The sequence below is a fragment of the Salarias fasciatus genome, chromosome 9, assembly GCF_902148845.1.
Source record: "Salarias fasciatus chromosome 9, fSalaFa1.1, whole genome shotgun sequence".
Lineage (NCBI taxonomy): Eukaryota > Metazoa > Chordata > Actinopteri > Blenniiformes > Blenniidae > Salarias > Salarias fasciatus.
In genome coordinates, this window is record NC_043753.1 from 13,152,211 (window position 1) to 13,172,039 (window position 19,829).

Sequence of the window (19,829 nt, forward strand, 5' to 3'; positions counted from 1 at the left end):
TGTAATCCGAGAGCTGTGTGTTAAAACTGCCTCCAGTGAACTTCTGCGTACGCAAGCACAGATGCCTGTAAGTCATGCGCTTCCCGATGCAGAGGCGCCGCCGCATGCAGCATGCATAAACTCTAATGGCCCCGCAAAGGCTTCACGGCTCATAATATACGAGAGGGTGTGTGAGGTAAAAAGGTAGGCATGCCGTCGGTGTGCTTTATGCAAATGCGTGGGAGTGGGTATTTGTAATGGAGCGGGATCTTCATCCCGGCGTCATCGATCACTGAATGCGTTGTGTTTGATGATCGGTTTTCGGGAATACGACGCTGCTGCATCCCTTCTCCCCCCTCCAGCCGTCGGGAGGAGGCAGACGGGGAGCGTTATATTTGCTCCGGAAAGCTTCAAAAATTCAGATTAACCCTTCAGCCCGTCACATATAAAAAGACAAAATTATAATAGCTCCTCAAGCGAGTCGTTTCTATCTTTCCATTTGCCTTTTATATCGAGGCAGCGGCCATATGGTGCGTTGTTTATGCGGCCGTGCTCGTGTGCACGTGCACATGAGATGAAGCCGGTACAGCTCCGAAAATCCCATTAAGGGGAATATGTATTGGTCTGCTGTGTTATTCAAGGCTTTCTGGGACATTAGTACCGACGTATCTTTCAATGTCAGCGCGAGCTGCAGAAAACAAACTAATCAGCTTTTCCTTCTCCCCTTCGCTCTTCCCCCTCTTTTACTTGTTTTCTTCTCTCTGTCACTCCACATCAATCTTGTCCTCTCGCTATTTCTTCCCTCTTGTCATCGCTGCGCTGCTGCAAGGTCCAACATTTTCCATTTGCACGTCTTTGCGCCCAACTGGTATTTTCAGTATTTACGCGGCAGTCTGTATCGATAAGCTATCTGTGCATTTGGGGCGCTTTCCCGGCCTGAACACGGCGACCAGTCTGTGCTCACCGCTACGCTCTCAATCTGGTAAGACTGCAAAAAAAAAAAAAAAAAAAAAAAAAAAAACCAGGAGGAAAAAGGAGATGGATCAACTTTCCCTGTGTGTGCAAAACAGCCCCAAGGCTCCAACTAAACAAGACAAGCAAATAAATAAAATGCACGGGTATGTGCTTATCCAGGAGAAGGAGTTCTCAATGGATCAAGCCCAATTACGCTGCTGCTCGACCAAAATCCAAACACTCATTTTTTTTTTTTTTTTTCCTCGTGCGCAGGTTGGAAGTCAATAGCAAAACAAGCAGACACGGATATGCTGGCTGAAAACAGCACCGCACACAAGCTAAACGATGTAAACCTGGAAAAAAATGTTTTCTGTCTGTACACATAATGCAGCGGCGTTCGTGTTTGTAGTTCAAAAAGTTCCTTTCAATTACCTTCAGCAGGGTTTTATAACGAGACAAAAGGAGACAACTAAGTGAAATCGTTTAAAGAACATAATAGTGAATGGAACATCTGAAAAAAATGCCTCAGAAAAAAGGACTCGGAGAAAATGAAAAGGTCAGTTGAAAGTATTTCATAGCTGTGGGAACGTTGAATGTGAGGAAAACAATCATCTAAAAAGAAACCAAGATGTTTAAACATATTGACTGACAAACAAATGCGGATTGTCGGGAAATGGGAGAAAAGTGCAGGTAACGCCACACTGCATTTTCTGTCATCCATTCATAGTTTTTCAATGGTTTTCAAAGAGCAAATACTGAAAAATATATTTTGTACAATTCTAAGACACATATTAGAAGCAGTTAACTATCCCATGCCAAAGAAATATCCTAAATAATAAAAATATATTAACAGATCACTTACTCTGATTCAAATACTCAGATTCAAGCTGAACTAGAAGGAAATAAGATTTAAAAATCAAATTGTCCATGAATAATAATTTCAAAGCAAATTAAATGCTGGAAATAAACCCCTGACTGAGCTCTGGCTGTTATCCACACGGGAGGCCGTTTTTGGAGCAAAACTGTGACAATAATGTCAGAAGTGATTTCTAATGTGTTCATTACTTCAAGTATTGCTGTGAACGACTCCAAGGATGAAGAGTCCAGAGAGTCCATCGACCACCGTGGCTCCCAGAGCACCCAGCTCTTCAGGTTACATCAGGAAAGACATCTGGTGGAAAACATGGTGCCAAAACAAAACATGTAGAGCCGTCTGTGGCAATCAGAGGGAGCAGCCGAGCGTGAAACTCGTACGTCACCGGGAGAAACTCGCAGCTCTGTGTCTTTGATCATTGACACGATCAAGCTGAGATGAGGTCCGGAGTTCAGACTCCGAACCGCCAGCGCTCCATGTGAAACACAACTTGCTCAGCCGCTTGAGCCTCAGCAGTGAGTGTATCTGTGTTGGCTTCTTACAAAAAAAACAAAAAAAAAAAACAAAGATATGAGGTGAATGGTGGTTTAACTTCACTTTCAGACGCATTACTGTGTGCCACAAAGTAAACAAAGCTGCTTCAGGATCATATCGAGCCTCTGAGACTTCACTGTTAACCACTTTGTTTTATGTTGAAGGGTAGCGGTGGAGGTGCAGCAACTTCACACATCACAACAAAAATGACTCTGCTGGCTTTTGTGCCGATATACACACACACACACACCACCCTCTCTGTACAGACGCCATGCATATTATGTGTTTTAATCACTGAACTGCACCAACCACATAATATTCACAAATTCAGTTCATTTCTTTGAGCAAGATCGATCCCTGGAGCCATGAAAATGAGAAGTTCCCAGAGGAGATCAATAACCTATCAGGTTCATTTTATAATCACTTAGCACGCCTAGATCTGGAATCTGAATGCGAGGAGTTTTGTCTCTGTAGGCGATCGAGTTTAATGCTTCTGTCTGACAACAATTTTCACTCTGTGATATCTGAGACACGGACGTCCACAAGCTCACACACACATTGACCCACTCACACACACATACACACACACACTCTCCCGATATTCATTAGAAGCCTCAACCCGTCTCACACATATATAAATACCTCATGACAACACGCAGTTTAATGAATGCAGAGTCGGTGTTTCTCCTTAAAGACGAAAATTCAGAGCAACAATATGTTGTTAGTTACGTTTGCTGGAAGCCCTCATCGCTTTAATGCTCTTGTGTGTGTGTGTGTGTGAGTGTGTGTGTGTGCGCGTAGCACTGTTGTGTATGTGATGCCTACGGCCAGGCCTACAGCAGTGAGCTTTTCAGATAGGAGATGAGATAATAAAAAAAAAAGGAGAAGAAATACTGTATATAGAAGATGGAGAAGAAAATAGATAAAAGAAAGAAATGGGAAAACGGGGATGCCACAGCGAAAGCACTGAGAAAATAATAATATTAATGAAAAAAAAAAAAAAAAAAAGATAAGGCATGCTTTTGTGTGGATGTTCCCAAGCAGACAATGCAGCAACTCCTGCAGGCAGTTACATATTTAGTTTTCCCAGCTGTGACCTTGTATTCTCAGCCGTCTCGTCTTACCTGCGCGTCTTTCAATAATTCGTCTTTATAGTTACGTTTCTCAATAATGCGTGGGCTTCTGCGGGAGAGGAACGACATAAAAGGCAGGTGTGCAGAGTATCTATTTAGTTGGTGTTACTAGAAGAATCATTATCTTCTGAAAAATATGCCTCTTTTTAGAGCTGCACACACACACACACACACACAAACACACACTAAATATGACCTGGAAAAAAAAAAGAATGCCATCCCTCATAAAACTCACCTGGAATGCCTTTACTTCACTCCTGAAAGACCATTAAAAAGCTTAATGTCTTATGCTGACTTGTAATGCACACAATGGCAGTAACAAAACCATTAGCAAATTGTTCACAATACTACGCAGCGAGTGCTGCCTTTTGTGTACAGATAATGGGCTCCCTCGTAGGCTCTTTATATTGACTGATGTCTAATTTTGGCTGAAAAGAGCAAAGGCAGAAACAATAATGTGCGTGCACCGCTTGAACCTGCTCTGGCAACGCCGGTAATTGGAAATGCAATGTGCTATTTTTTAATACAGGTAAACACCATTTCGCATTGATAGTTTGGCGTAAATCGTCTCTGTCCGACACCGAGACGAAACTGGAAGATTCATCCGATTGTGTGACGGCAATCGCTTTGGAATTCAGAAGGAAGTTATTTTTTGGTATGAAGGAATGAGAGTCGCATCATTCCAAGATATTTAGCTTCAACACAGAAACGACAAACACAAGTTTATTCTCTGAAGGGTAAGAAGGAATTAAATTAAAGCAGGCTTCTGCATTAATTATGTTTTCTCGCCTTTTCATGTGGTATGGATTTGAAAGTAAAAATTAAATTCAGCATTCACAAGATTAAGACAATTGGAGCACTCAGAGCTCTTGTGTCCTTTCAGTCGGCTGAAGAATTAATGACATGAAAACCCAACAAATGCTATTAACCGGTTAATCACAAACTTAGCATGCATTCTCGCATTCAGCCATCGACAGCGTTTGTGAGGTTAAGATAACGGCGCACAGAGAACGCACATTCAGTAAAGCACAGCAAAGACATAAGTGGAGTAGCATTCATCACAGCTCTTTCAATCCCAAAAACTCTATTTGAAGGAACTATTAAAGTCGGCGTTAGGATGAATCCCTCTGACAGAATTTTAAATGTCCAAAACTTTGCGGTGTGACGTTGTTTTTATGCATCTATAAATCCGGCTTCAGCTTCCGTCTACCCTTTTTATTGGCAGTGTTTGATTTATAACTAACTGGCTCTCCTGTCTTCTAGAAGAGAGACGACAACGAATCCTGCACAATCTGCTGTGTATTAACTTTGAACTTTTTATTTTGCATTGCAAAAATATATATAAATATATAAATACGGCGCAAATAGGAACTTCAAAAAGCTACCTCTACCTTTGAGTCTGAACCAGTCCACCTCAAGCAAGACATGACAGAGAGCAGCCAGGACCATTTGATCTCGGGTTGTGAAACAGAGCAGTAATTTCTTCTGCCAGCAGCTGTGGGCACATCGGGCAGATTGCTCCCCACTGAAAAATAGGAGAAGGCACACGCTGCTTATGCGGGAAGGCAGAATGCATCTCTACGATTATTCCACATTATTTCTATCTTAGTAAGGTGTGTGCTAATCCAGGCCGTTTGGTAGATTTACACCTTTCCACATGACACAGCGGCTCCCCATCGATCTGAGCCGTTCGGCCTCCCAGGTGTGAAACTAATCCTCAGGACAGACTGGCGGTCACGGTAGATCAGGTCAGAAGGGAAATAGAGGGAGAGGCATCACGAGCCGATGGCATCAGCCCCGGAGTTCTGAAGACTCGTGCCAAGCAGCCCTGTGATGTGCTCCGGCAGCTGTTCAACCTGAAAATACGCCTGGAGAGAGTCCCAGACTCTCCCCACGGGGGGCTCCAGGCCCTAAAAAATACATGGCCTCCAATCCTCACCGACTGCAGACCGGCGGTGTTGACCTCTCACATCATGAACAGGTTAGTCCGGGGAAACTTTGGCCCCCGGTGAGCCCCTCATTGCCCCCCCTGCTGTTCGCCCACCGGCCCCTTGGTGGTGTGGATGATGCAATTACAGCCCCGTCACGGAGGGCCCGCTCCCAGCTGGACACGGCGGGCGGCACTCCGTCTTTTGAATGCATTTCTGACCTGTGCTGCAATAAGATGGAGCAGAATAGATAGCGACGCCTGCATGCATACGCAACCTCACAGTGAACTTCTACGCGCCGTCCAAGACGGGCTGGTTAGAGGCGAGGTGTTCGGTGAGAGGGTGCAACAAAAACCGAGAACCGCCCAGCCGGCAGCTCGTCAATACTTCACACCTAAAGTGAAAGCTTTCGGTTCAGTTTAAGGAAATGCAATACTTCAAACTGATATGACGCAAAGTATTCCAGTTTGTTATATTGTCTTACTCTCATACCTTTTGTGCCACTCATGGGAAATCAGAATTGACCTTGTTTTCATAAAAAAAAAAAAAAAAATCAGGGTATGTTTTGATAGGGTCCTCCATCAAGTTTGGAAAATATCATATGATTTATGTCATAAATATAATTAATATGACTTTTTGGATGTATAGGGCATCTGTATCAATAAAAAATTCCCAAAAGGTTACTTACTTATTTTGTCTCCAGGTGCTCTGAAACTGTGAAGCTGATGTTTTATTAAGTCGGTACAAGTCCAAAAAAGTGTTTGAAAAAAGGGACACGTGGGCAGCAGGTATGGGAAACTCACTCTGCTAAAAAGCCAATAAGTGCTCACACATACACACAGACGCACACACACTGAAGCACTAAGTGGGAAGGAAAAAAAAAAAAAAAGACTTCATAGAAAGACACAAACATTAAAAGCTTCAACTGAAGCTGGAGCTGTCTCCACTGTTCACATCAGTTACACCGCGCAAACTATTTATCCCACAGGAAGACATCAGACGCATCTACAGTTAGACTCTTTTGGCTGTCACTCAAATGCCACCCCCCCTTCACACACACACACACACACACACACACACACACACTTTTCCTCCACGCACAAAGAGATTCAATCACACAGGGGACTCTCTTGAGTTTGGGTAAGACTGACGGAGAGACACCAACAAGCACGGCGAAGGAGAAGAAAAACACAGGAAGACAGAGTACAACCAATGAAATAAAAGAGAGGAGGAGATGTGAACGGCTTATCGCTCCAGCCTAATGTACTGTAAAGCGTTCGACTCGTCTCCTCCGACTCAGGCGCCTGTGCGGCTGCGAGCTGTGAGCCTTGCTTTCAGGTAGACAGACATGGGTTGTGATAAGACACATGACTCTGTCAACACAACACATGACAGCATTATCTGAGGCAATGACGCATCGCCGAGGCGACGGCGGCCGGAGAGCGCCGCATTATGCGATGTAAATGATTTGGGGCTTCTCTGTGACGGATCACACTTTGCTGCTCTATTTCTGGTACAGTGTCTTGCTCTAAACACCACTTTGTCACAAAAAGAAAGACAGAAAAACCCCCCACTCAGTCACCCGTCAACACACACACACACATTCGTGACAATCCCACCGCCGTCACCGCTGATGACTTCAAACGCCTCCTGTCTGGAAGGTTTCAGGCTAAATTCCCACCCGTTAATTCGCGGCGCTATATTTAGGCTGGCTTTACACATCTGCATCTGCTGTTTCCAATCAACAGAGTGAGCGAAGGCCCTCAGACACCCCGTTAAGTTCCGGGGGCCACAAAAGCCACACACTGATTCAAATCTGTGTAGCGAAAGTTAGAGAGGATATTTTCATGTTAATTAGCGCCTTGTCCACGGGGCTCGTGAGGAGGAAGAGGAATAGAGAGTGCGGGAGCCGGCTGGGCGAGAGCGAGGAAGAAAGGCCCGAGGAGCCCGGCGATGGCTCTCCTTTCTCTTGTCTTTCACTATATTAGCTCTTGTTCTCACTCAGACCCTGACTGGCGTCTCGCCTCGAGTGCGTTCACAAATTAATGACACTGTAACCAGAACATTAGCCGGGTAATGAAAGATGGGCACAATTGGGCAGTGTGTCGCCACAATAGGCTAATAAAAGGGGGTAATACATGGAAAAGATAAAGAGATGTTAAAGTTAATAATGTCATAATCCGAAATGATTATAACGTCGTTGTAACTTCATTTCATTAGTAGCTGAAGTGATAAATAAATTTAAGAATATAGCATGAGACATAAAGTTGAAACCTTGAGAGAGTCACTAAAGTTTGGCGAATAACTACATTATTTCCCACAATGACTGAGAAACCCGTCGATCTGGGTGAACGGTGGGCTTGCTCACATTTCACAGGAGTGGATGATTATCAGTACCTGTTGTACCAAAGAGCTTTGGACCGAAAGTGAGAGCAATTGTCTGCCACCGCCGCATTTGTAAAGGTTAATGATGAACATCGGAAAACCACAAATGAGAAAAAAAATAAACAAGTGGTAAACCAGTGCTGCAGAATAAAGTCATTAAGGTGTAATGCAGGGCCTGCAAGGGAGTGTGCGTGTGTGCGTGAGTGTGTGTGTGTGTGTGAAATATTACCAGAGTTGGCTGGCTGTTACTTGTGAGGCAGTAATTGAGACCAGAAGCACCTAAGGAATGGACTGTAACAGCGCTGTGCATACACACAGCCTCATTATCCTGAGCGCAGCGCAGCTCTGCTCTCCGGCCGCCTCCTGCGTCCCTGCCTCCGTCCTCGTCCCTCTCACGCGCTTATTTTACACTAAAATCCGGCCTCACAGCTGTGCCTCTGCAAGGTTTGCACGCTGGTACCTTAAATATACTAAATGTTTTGCATGTTCTCACTCCCTTGTTAACTCTTTCCTGCGCATTATCGGACATGATATCCTCCGTTTCGTCTACTCTTCCTTCTTTATATAGAGGGAAAGCGCATTCTCAAGCAAATAAATATGCTAACAACACACCATTAATAATGTGATGAAATCCTAAAATCATAAAAACAGATGGAATTCTTTTCGTCAGCCTGCTTAGATATTTAGCCATTGCCTCGTTTTATAAGCAGCAGATGAATGTGGGGGCATCAGAGCGGTCTGTAAACTCTGCACATATTAGACACAACTGCAATCCACTGTTGGCTGAATAAATTAGCTCATTTATTTGATGGGGGAAAAAAAAAAAAAGTTTCTCTCTTCATTAGCCTGGATGCTATAAATGCTTCTATCAACTGCTTCAGGCAAGTCTGGGAAATAAAATGCGAAGCAACATGCGCTTTCATAAGTTAACAAAAGCGCGATTAGTCAGTGTGAGCACGTATATGATTTCAGTTTTGTTCTTTTATAGGATCCCGCAGTGTTACTAATATTTCTAGCGTGAATTTAGGGTTTCGGGAATAAATAAGGCTTGTTTTTCATGGCATAGTTTTCAGATGTCTGAATGTTGTCTACATGTAAGTAAATTGCCATATACATACAGCGCTCATCTCCAGCTTGATCTCATGGTGTGCTATAAAAAGACACTTCATCCACGTACATTCTCAACCCTTTTATTCTATTCAAGTGGTTGGAGATGATCCTAGCTGGCTCTGTATGAAGACAATGTACAAAACCTTGACTATTTTCCACTGAAAGGCAGTAACGTGTGAATGGTTTGACAGGGATATATCATCGCTGAATTAAAACAAAACTAAAGTTATTCTATTTGGGATTTGTCAGAGGAAAAGTAACGCCAAATGCAATAATAGAGAGAGACGGAACTGACACTGTACGGACTCATGAATTCTAATTTCTTGGCATTATACTGGATGAAATTGTCACATTAAAACACATTTGTCACATTTGTGATTCTACTTAACTCAATACCAACAACTCCAATCAATGTGAAAGCTCTATATGACAGTAACCGATGCACCCATGTTGTATTTCATATAAACTTGCTCTCAAACCTGAACAAATAATTCAGATTCCTAGAGAGAAAAGCTGCAGTTTACGTGCCGTTATGACAGAACAGATTCTCCCCAGTAAGAATTCACCTTGCTGTCTATCATCTGTGGGGGAAAAGGTGCAAAAATCAGAAATGCTAAATGAATAGATTTAAATAACAATATATTGGATGTTATTAATCTTTCAAGGCAACTGTCGACCCGTTTTATTTGTTGTAAGCAAACTTCAGTCAAGCCTCTCTGCAGGATCGGTGTCAGAGTGAGTGATCTGTTCGCATCTGCAGAGGCTGGTTAGTGGAATCCTTGAGGTGTCTGTTGTTTACAGGTTATTTACCATGAAAGGGACAACGCTAAATCATTAGTGAAGGCTGCTAATTTTCCACTCGAAGCTGTGATTCTAGCACTAATGAAAACGGCGTTCAGCAGAGTGAGTGAGAGGACGGAGGCAGCGAGGTACGGCGCGAGGAGGGGAGGTTTTAAAAAAGGGACGGAGAAAATGATGTGAAGTAAAATTGGAGGTGAAGAATGGAAAAAGACGGCAAAAAAAAATTTTTTTTTTTTTTTTTTAGATGGCAAATTGGATGAGGGAGAGGACAAAAGGAAAATAGAGGAGATAAGTGTGAGGTGAGGGGAGAGAATGGATGGCTGGAAATTGATAAATGTGAATGCAGAAGATTATATGGAGCAGTGGAGAGGAGAAGAGATGAGATGAAAGAAGGTGTGATGAGGAAGGAAAGAAAGAAGAAATATTGCTTTTGTGTGTGGACCTGAGTTGTGATTTCTTGCGGGTGCGGCTGTGCTCGGCAGCGTCGAGCTCCGCCATTATTTGATCCATCCAACGGTGGATGAGTGAACGCTGGATCAGGCCTGTGATGCCAGATGTTTAAAGTGACAGACTGATGATAAAAACGGTCGAAAAAAAAAAAAGAAGAGTTGAGGTGAAGAAGGTGAGAAATGGGTCAGGCAATTAGGACAATTACTGCACAAGTTCCAAATTAGGGGTGTCACTGGTGGCAGAATATAATTCCCATTTAATGGTTCGTTTAGCTGCAAAATGCCAGGCCCGGCCTAATAGATGTGCCCTGAATGGGAGAGGAAGTGGAAGTGGAAGAGGAGTGAGTGTGTACAGCCAGGCGTGCGTGCATGCTTGTGGTTCGCAGTGAAAATGCTGTTGACAGAGTAATTTGATGAAAGCTGACAGCTAATTTATGAAGCATATTTTTGGGTAAATGATTTTTCCTGGTCCCACTTTCTCTGTCATTCTAGGCTGGTAATTGGATTTCCCTAACTTGCAAGGTAGTGAATTAGGAGTAAACTAGTTAATGACGGACTGTCGGACCGTTTGCGTGTGTGTGCCAGTGCAGGGTGTGTGCGTGTGTGTGTGTGTGTGTGTGTGTGTTTGGACAACAGCGTTTTAAGCTCGACTAGAAAGGAGAATATTAAAAGAGTGTGTGCATTTGTGTGTGGATGAAGGTGCCATCTCTTAGTGCAGTGGAAGTTAATTGCAAAGTTTTGGTCCGCTGCACTAATACCCAACCATTACTAACCACCTTTTGCTTTATTCCCACTCAGTCAATCAAGGACCATGGACACAAACACACACGCATGCACGCGCGCACGCGCACACACACACAACAAACCCACCGTCCTCGACTCCTCTCTCATCCTCTTTACATCTCGTTTCACTCGGTTTAATTGCCAGGACCGTCTTGTCTTTATGAAGCTATTCCCTGAGGTGGGCCACGGTGTGCATGCAAGCATGTATTATGCCAGTGTGTGTGTGTGTGTGTGTGTGTGTGTGTCCTGGCCAGAGGAACCAGAAAGAAATGCATTATTCTGACAATGATAACATTATTTTAATAGTAAAAAACATCTACCTCAGTAAGCTGCTGCCACTGCTGGTCTCGTGTGACTGTTAACGTCACAGAAACTGTTTAAAAGCCCTGTTTAAACTCGACTAAACCTGGCCATAACACAAATCAAATGTATCTAATCCAGGGGCAAACCTCACACAACTCTGCGATTTCACGAGACAGCCTAACTAATCCAAACCTAACCGACACGAAACCCTGCTAGGCCCCGCTCAAGCACGCCGCCGCCAAACCGGCTGAGTCCAAACAAATCTAATGCAAATGAATGTAATCCAAGTTAATCTACTCGGAGTGAGCACAGCCAGGACACAACTCATTTCCACTGGTCTGTTTCAGTTGTGTCACACGTAGTTCTGGTGCTGGGTAAACACAGGATGAAGGCATCGGTGCACAGAGACAGATGGGGGGGAAAACTAATGTGGAGTGTCTTGCTAAGGTGTTGGACCACGGCAAAGGCGCCGGAACATTGTTAAAGCGCCTTGGCAGGGATTCTACTCGTCTGTGGAACTCAGCTCAGGGGATGGGACATCGCTTCCCGCCGCTTGCATTTGGTGTTGTGATTATGTTGGCAAACGTCTGACCCGTTAATCCAGAGCCTCTAATAGGCTTCCAAATTCAAATTTGGGAAATAGCTTTCATAACATTTTCACAATTTCGATAAAATAGGCAGACATCATTTTCAGTTCTGGTGTTTTTGTTACGAATGTCCCATCAAACGGCCTTTGCTGTAAAAGAAAACCATTCTGCCCTCCGTCACCGCCGTCTACTTTATGCTGAATAACGATGCCACCCTCAGCCTTTACCTGGTGTGTTGAGCAGCCTGGACATGCGACAGTTGTAGGCGATTTGCTGTTCACAGTATTCTGCACTGGTGGTGATGGCTGTCACCTGGAAACACACGCACGGATACGAATTTTCAGTCCATTATATTCTGCCAGACAGGTCAATTTCATGTGAGAACAAATTATTGAGCTGCAAAATGAAAGTCCAACTGTAAAGTTGTTTTAATTTGGCTTCCTGTGACTTTGAGAAGCCGAAAATGGAACAAGTGATCCATATAAATCATGAGGGAATATAATTACAGGAAGGATATGCTACTCAAACCATGTCATCTCATTGAACGCCGTGGTCTTGTGCACTGTGCAGGTAAAACTGCTGTCACTCCTCATTGGAGTGTTGATACCTGGAAAGTTCACACACAGTTTGCCTTTGCCTCAGAGTGACAACTGCAATCCATAACCACTCACCAGAAAGATTAGGATATCGACTCCTGAGTGTAAGAGAGCACATTCGGGTATTCTGAGTCGCAGAGAGGCAGTAGACAAGTGGTACATATTTGTAAATGTAATGACGCTCTACAGCAGTAACTGACACTCGTTCCAAATGACGCCACATTTCAAAGCAACATGCATTTGTGGGATGAGCAGTAGAGCCGAGTATGTGGTTGGAAAATGGTGAAGTGGATGAGTATTTGAGCAGGATCATGAGAAGCATGAGGAGGAGGTGACAGTCTTATTATGTATTTAAACTTCAGTCACACAATCCACTAAATAGGATTCAAATATTAAATTTACTTGGAAAGAGATTGAACAAATATTTAATCTGCACAACTTACACACTCATCCTGAAAATGCATGTTGCTTACAAAATACAGCGACATTGAGAAAATGAAGAAAACAGGACATCCAAGCGTATCCTCCTTTTTCGCAGAAATGCTTTGCTAAAACAAAGAAAACATTGAAAACAAGAGCAGGTTGGACAACTGTAAAGTTGTTGGTGGCATATAATGTTCCCATGGCTACAGGTCTAATTTGTTTTGTGTGTATGAGAGGCCATTACGGGTTTCATTAAGAAATGAGTCACTTCAGTCTTCCTGATAAAGACTACAAAAACCGGGACACTCATATTAGCTTTAACAAGCATTACAGAATATATCACGAATCCATTTGCATTTTCCTCTCAATTACGTTGCTCAAGGGAGGAGTAGAATTTTTTTTTTTTTTTTTTTAAATCCTGGACAGGTTGCCAACTCCTGCTCTGTTTTTTCGCCACTTGAATTAAAATTACGCATTCTTACGAGCACTCAAAGCCCTGGGCAGAAACAACACAGCCCCGAGTGCTCAAATCAGCTGTTGCAATTAAATATACAAAAATAAAAAAGTTAAAGGATGAACAATGACTTTCAGATTCATTACATGGGATCAGTGACCTTCTGTTCTGTTCCTCACAAGCCAAAATGTCAGCATGTAACAGGAACTCTCAATCGCCTGCGATTATGGCTGTTTAAACAGCATATTTCCTATCAAAAAGATAAAAGAAACCATTTAATGGAGCTCATGCACGGTGAAATTAAAACTGCAGACGCAGATAATTATCAGTACTTGGTTTTACACCTGGTTCACCTTTTATTTACCGAGCTGTCAAAAATTCACACATGGGCGCCGCTATTGTATCCCCCCCTATTCCCATGGGTCTATTACTGGCTGATCTTTGCAGAGAGAGTGGGAGAAACAAAGGCATCGGTTCAGCACGCGGCGGGGAAGGCAGTCCAACGCAGCAGAGAACGCCGCCACGGTGCTGCTGACAGATATCAGAGCGAAAATATTCACAAAATCCATCTCTGTGATTTTGTTGGTAACATAATATACTGTACTTTATTCATAACTGGACACAGTTTAAAGAGAGATGAAGACAATAGAGAAGCACTGATAGATGATTGATTGCATTATGAAATCACAATACAAATAACTTTGTGGCCACATCAATTTCTAGATAAGTAATATGACATCGCATTTGACGTTCCCGAGTACAAACCTGCCTCACGGGTTTGAACTCCAAAGGATGTGTGAAAATAACATGTTAGCGTGAGTGAGAGATCACCTGGTCCATAGACGCGCTGTAGTTGACCTGCAGGACTGTGCGTCTCTCTCGACTTGAACCGGTGACGGGAGTCTTTGCCGGCAGGTTGTTCACAACGGTCGTCCACACTTTGTCCTCTGCATGTGCCAAAAAAAAACAACAACCAGGAAATAGAAAAAAACAAAGAGAAACGCCATAGTTTACGCCAAAAATCAGAACAAATTTCATTGCTCTCATTGTGATCGGCTAACACATGCGTGCACACACGCTCGCTCGTACGTGCACGCGCGCACACACACAAAGAAAATGGCAGTTTATGTGTCATGGAGCGGTGGCTCCTGCTGTGTAATCTTAGTTACAGCGATGAGACTTCAGGACTTAATAGACACTTTTCCAGTGTTATAGCATGAACCAGTCACTCAGATGTCTCCCTGTTCATTCTTGCTGTCAGTCAAGGACTGTGTGTGTGTGTGTGTGTGTGTGTGTGTGTGTGTGCTTCAGGTCTAAGAGGTGTGTGTGTGTATGTGTGTGTGAATGCGTGTGTGGCTGAAAGAGAAACCCTTAACATTTCTGAGGTGTGTGTGAGTGTGCTATTCAGCGTGACTAAGGGGCTAGCCAGTCGAGTGCAGTGACATTTCATTAAAAGTCTCGCCTTTGCTCTGCCTGCATGCTCTGCTGTTCCAGACTATCCGCTTATTCCACCACGTGTGTGTGTGTGTGTGCATGAGAATGTGTGTGCCACACAAGTGTCACTTGGACTGTAAGAGCGCTGTTAGAATCTTCCATAACACGTTTGTCTCATATATATTTGTGTATGAGTGTGCTGATGTTTATACGTTCATCCGAGGCTGCTGCTGCTCCCTCGCAGGTAAATGTCACTAACTGTGAGTGTGTTGCCATGGAAACCCCCAGGTAAAGCAGGTTAAGGCTGCTGCCGTCTGAGGTTAAGAATGAAAAGGGCTTCGGAGCAGTCTTCCTTCGGAGGTCACTGGGGCTTGATAGAGTAAGGAAAAGGACACACACACACACACCCACACACACAAATGCATGAACACACACAGTCACCTGTCATGTTGCAGTTGACTTTGAAGGGGCCAAGGGGTCCACTGCCATCAGGGTCAATCCAGTAGGAATCAGAGGACCTGCCCAAGTGCTTATAAGCCTCACATGAAGGCTCATAGATGGCTGGAGGTGGGGGGAAAAAGGAGGAAGATGATTGGTTAACATTTGAGGGACATTCAGAAAAAAACGGAGACTCAAAGCCCATCACCAGCGAGAAGGGAAAATATATTTTACAATCCTCGAGCTTTTTTCTTTAACAATGCTCAGGAAGCAATTTTACAATAAAAACCATGAGTGGACAAAAAACTCTTCAGCCTGAGGGTGGTGGAGGTGTGGACTCCCCGTTTTGATACCAAAACCGAAGGTTTGATCTACAGGTAAAGAGGAATTTGTGAGGGATTGTTTGTCCTGACAGTCATTCTCATTTTCTGCCCTGAGGGTGGTGCCAGAGAAGAAGTAACTGTAAAACACAATCACAGGGATTTTCAGCATTCTCGTTTAGGGTGACAAACCAGAGGGAGACGTAAGCGAGAAAGATACACACATTCTTTACTTAACTACAAATACAGATATAGATTTGAAAAAAAAAAAAAAAAGTTCTGTTAAAAGTAGAAGTACTGAGTCAAGTTCTTTGCTAAAGTGAAAGTAAGAACGCATCTGAAATACACTAAAGTACAAAAATGATCTGTACAAAGGATGTAAACATTGAAATATAAGTCTCGCCACCATAAACTTGTAATTAAATGTTTACTTTGAGTGAAATTAATTTCTGGATTAAAAAAAAAAAACTAAACTAAAAGGAACAAGTTAGCTTGATCTCACTGGGTGTATTTTTTTAATCCTCCCAACAGCATGCTGCATCTGTGTGTGTGTGTGTGTGTGTGTGTGTGTGTGTGTGTGTGTGTGTGTGTGTGTGTGTGTGTTTGTATGTGTCCTCATTTTTCTCTCCTTTGAAGTGAGCACTTCCATGTGGTCGTCTCTGTTGTGTCCTTTCAGCTCCTGTCAAGAATTGCTGTTCGTCCCACACACTCCAGCAATCTATCTGACAACATATTGATGTTATGTTTGTGTCGAACAACTCAGACCGACAGGGACGGGACGGGGGAAAAGGAATTACACCTTCGAGTGCAACGCCGGTCGGAGTGAAACTTTCCCGGCTGAAATGTGACTGATCAGAGGCGCAGCGCTAAGCTTTAGTCATCCTTTTTGTGGATGCTGTCATTCCCACATCTCATCACCTGCTGGTTTCTTTCATTCTCTTTATTAATTTTTTAAACAGTTTCTTATTATTTTGATAATTAGTTTTTTTTTTCTTTTTCCAATGCTGTTCAGTTGATGAAGGTTTTCATTTCGAGTCTTGCTGACAAGATACTCTTTTAAATCAGACTGTGGTCCAGAAGGAGCGGCCCTGCTGAGAGATCTTACAAAGACCAACGGAGCTGTTAAGCCCGAGGATGTTGCTGCGGTTCAAAGCCGATGGCCAATGATTGCATCACAGGGATGGTAACTTAATAAGGAGCATTTCTCAGGGGATTGCATGACTACTGTGTGACACAGAGGGCGTAAAAAAGGGAGATAAGAAAGTCAAGCAAATTGATCTGGAGGGAAAATTATCAGGGTATGAAAGAAATGAATGGCATAAACTGTGCTTATTAATTTCAGAATAACATAATAGGGTTTATACAAAAGGGGATGGGAAAAAAAGGAAACTGTTAAAATTGTCACACATGTTCACAGAAAGTCACAATTTCACAAAAGAATAAAATGCTATGCATGCTGGTCTGGTCCAATGAACAGTGAAGAATCTGCTCACACAGCTTTCACTAAAGAAAAACAAAACATTATGGAACTCGAACAATTATTCTTCCATCAGTCCACATGTTATTAAACCCCAGATCACTCCAGGGGGACTGAGATGTTTCTATTGCACTTGCAAACCGTTTCAAGGACTTGAGATGAATAAAGTGCAGGTGCTTGTCAGCTTCAAGAACTCCTTCAATTTACATAATGCATTTTCAATAAGCTTTTATTACAGAGCAAAATTTTTTTTACATCTCTGTAACTCGTCCTGCTTCCATACAAGCCCAAGAAATTAACCTAGAAAATGAATAATCAGAGGGACGTTCTCCAACTCCACGCACATAAGTTATTATGCAACTCTTATCAGATTCTCACTTGAATTGGTGAGGAACAGCAAACTGATTTTTATGCTTAAAATGAGCAGAACAACTTTTCAACACACTCTATCAGTCACAAATTGGAAAAACATCAAGTATTTTTTTTCCTTCTCATTATCCAACAAAGCACTAAGTGCCAAAGTTATTTTTCAGCCTTTTTTCGTAATTCACCCATGATACACCCACAGACGGCACTGACCAGCCTCACTTGTGCAGTTTCTTATAGTTGCATGTCCAAGCAGTGACATTTAAGAGTGAGAAAATAATTATTTGTCTCTGTCTTCCAGCCCACTGAGTCCTGGCTGGGACCGGATTTGACTTTTTGTCTTTCCGGTCCCAAACCAGACAGCCTGATCTCCTTCAGCTGTGTCCTACTAGTGAAGTAGTTCTTCATAGAGTCTGAGAAGTCAAGTTTCAAATAAGCCTCTTGGCATTTTCTCACATGTAACATGGCCCGTTGGCACGTGCATTATCCAGCTGGTATGGTCATATTGATCAGCCAAAACATTACGATTGGTTGTTGATTTATCAATGCATGGAGGAGTATTTTACACATATTTGTGTATTAAAGTATTTGTTCTCTAAATCAATGTGCTCTTGTGCGTTCAGCAACTCTTTTGACCTTATTTTACCGCGTTTGAATTATCAGAATTATCTTCCTTAAAGCTACTCCAGATTCGGAGTCACGGTCACGCTAAATCAGTCATTTTTAGTTTCAGCTGCTTGACAGCCACCTTGACATTATTCAGCGAGGCACTTTCATAGACGAGAACGATTCACCTCTTCATAACGGCCGGCAGCCAAGGCCGTGACGGCTACAAATCATGATGCTCCCTCCACCGTACTTCAGCATGGTAAGATGTTTTCATGTTGGTGCACACATGCAGATGAAAATTTTGTCTTTTATTTAAACACATAGACACCATGTTTCCTACTCGTCTCTTTTACGAAAGACCACAATATTTGTAGCATTTGGGAAAAGGGACGGCATTCTCATGTTTTAAGCCTTTAAAGAATACTGCTTCCACTCCTTACTCCTTCTGATTGTGCTCCCTTTGTGAGCCGGGGCTTTCCGGGTCAGGCTACTTTTTCTCCGGCCAGAACAAAACACACAATGTTGGAAGAAAAAAGCCCTGCCTCTGAGCACTTCAAAAGTTCATCTGTCCCTCTGCTGAGAATTGTGGCTTTGAACAGAGAAAGAGCTTAATCACTCAAAGGCAAGAGGAAGGAGGCCAAATCAAAATGCACACACACAGAGGGAGCCAAGTCTAACAGTGCTCAAGCGAAGAGGAGCGCGGGGGGGAAAGAAGGAGCTTGAAACTTGCAGATGGATTCACACACACTCAAAAAAATAACTCACAAGTGTGGCAAGTGGCTCCGGTGTATCCTGTTCCATCACAGGTACAGCTGAAGCTGTCCCACGTCTGCTTGCACCGGCCGCCGTGTTCGCAGTGATTCGGCATACACCTGGGCGGGTGAGAACAACACGTCTGGTGATTTGGAAAACACACGCGTCCTGACTGAGGAAGGGAAAAAAAAAAAAAAAAACATGTTTTACTGTTGATGCTTGTAGTGTGTAAATCACATCCAGGAATCGACATTCATGTGGGATAAACTGTTCCAAAGTGGAAACACTTACAAAACTGAAAAGAGAGGAGAGTTGTCTCCCAGTGAATCAGTCTGCAGCATGTAAAGAAATGAACCTCGGGCTCACTGAGGTTTCATTTCAAGACAGCGGGGGATCTTATTAGAAAAATGTGTAATTTTCTGAGTGTGGGCTGATGTATGTTTTATGATTTCACTGAACTTGGGCCCTTTAAATCCACCATTAATACATTAGGACAAAAACGTTTCTGGAATTTCAAGTGGGAATAAGACTGATTTGAAAGAAGAAGAGCAATCGTTTGAACTAATCTATTAAATTTGATCCATAAAAGCAATGAAAACATCTGAAAAAAGGACGTGAACTTGCTGACTCACTTTAAAACCAACATCTTTGTTTTTTTCATATTTTGCCATTTTACATTTTCACCCAAACTAGAAACGCTGCTGTTGGGCTTTTAAAAGTGGAATAAGCAGCTGCAGATCCAAAAGTATAAGTAAACGAGAAAGAGAAACGTTGGAAGAAATGCGACATATGCCGGCCCGAAGATGAAATGCTCATTTGGAATGTTAATAACTGTCCGCAGAATTCAAGTGTTTTCACTGATCATTAGAGCAAGTGATTGAAACTGTCAGTGCAGAAAGCAGCATCGACTGGTCACCTTGGTAAACCGCATGCAGCGACGACGCGCAATAAATCATAGTTGCTTCTGACTATTACGCCACAACATTAAAAAAAAAAAATCTGCCACAAACAGACGGGAATGAAGTTTTGTCTGCCATCACTGATACATATACAATTCGGAGAAGTGACAAAGTTGGGGTTGAGCATGCTCCCACTTGCCACGGTTTCGTATTCACATTGGTGTGAATGCGAGCAAACGC

The 19,829-nt window shown here is 43.0% G+C and overlaps 1 protein-coding gene across 1 annotated transcript in view; it reads right to left on the reverse strand.

The window, feature by feature from the left end:
• cntnap2a (contactin associated protein 2a) overlaps window positions 1-19,829 on the reverse strand; it is a 205,846-nt gene that overhangs the window by 110,493 nt on the left and 75,524 nt on the right. The window contains exons 11-14 of the mRNA XM_030099964.1: window positions 18,703-18,809; window positions 15,169-15,288; window positions 14,125-14,240; window positions 12,048-12,132 (exon numbers count right to left, since the gene is read on the reverse strand). Coding sequence (XP_029955824.1) covers window positions 12,048-12,132; window positions 14,125-14,240; window positions 15,169-15,288; window positions 18,703-18,809 — 428 coding nt within the window. The remainder of the gene's footprint in view (window positions 1-12,047; window positions 12,133-14,124; window positions 14,241-15,168; window positions 15,289-18,702; window positions 18,810-19,829) is intronic.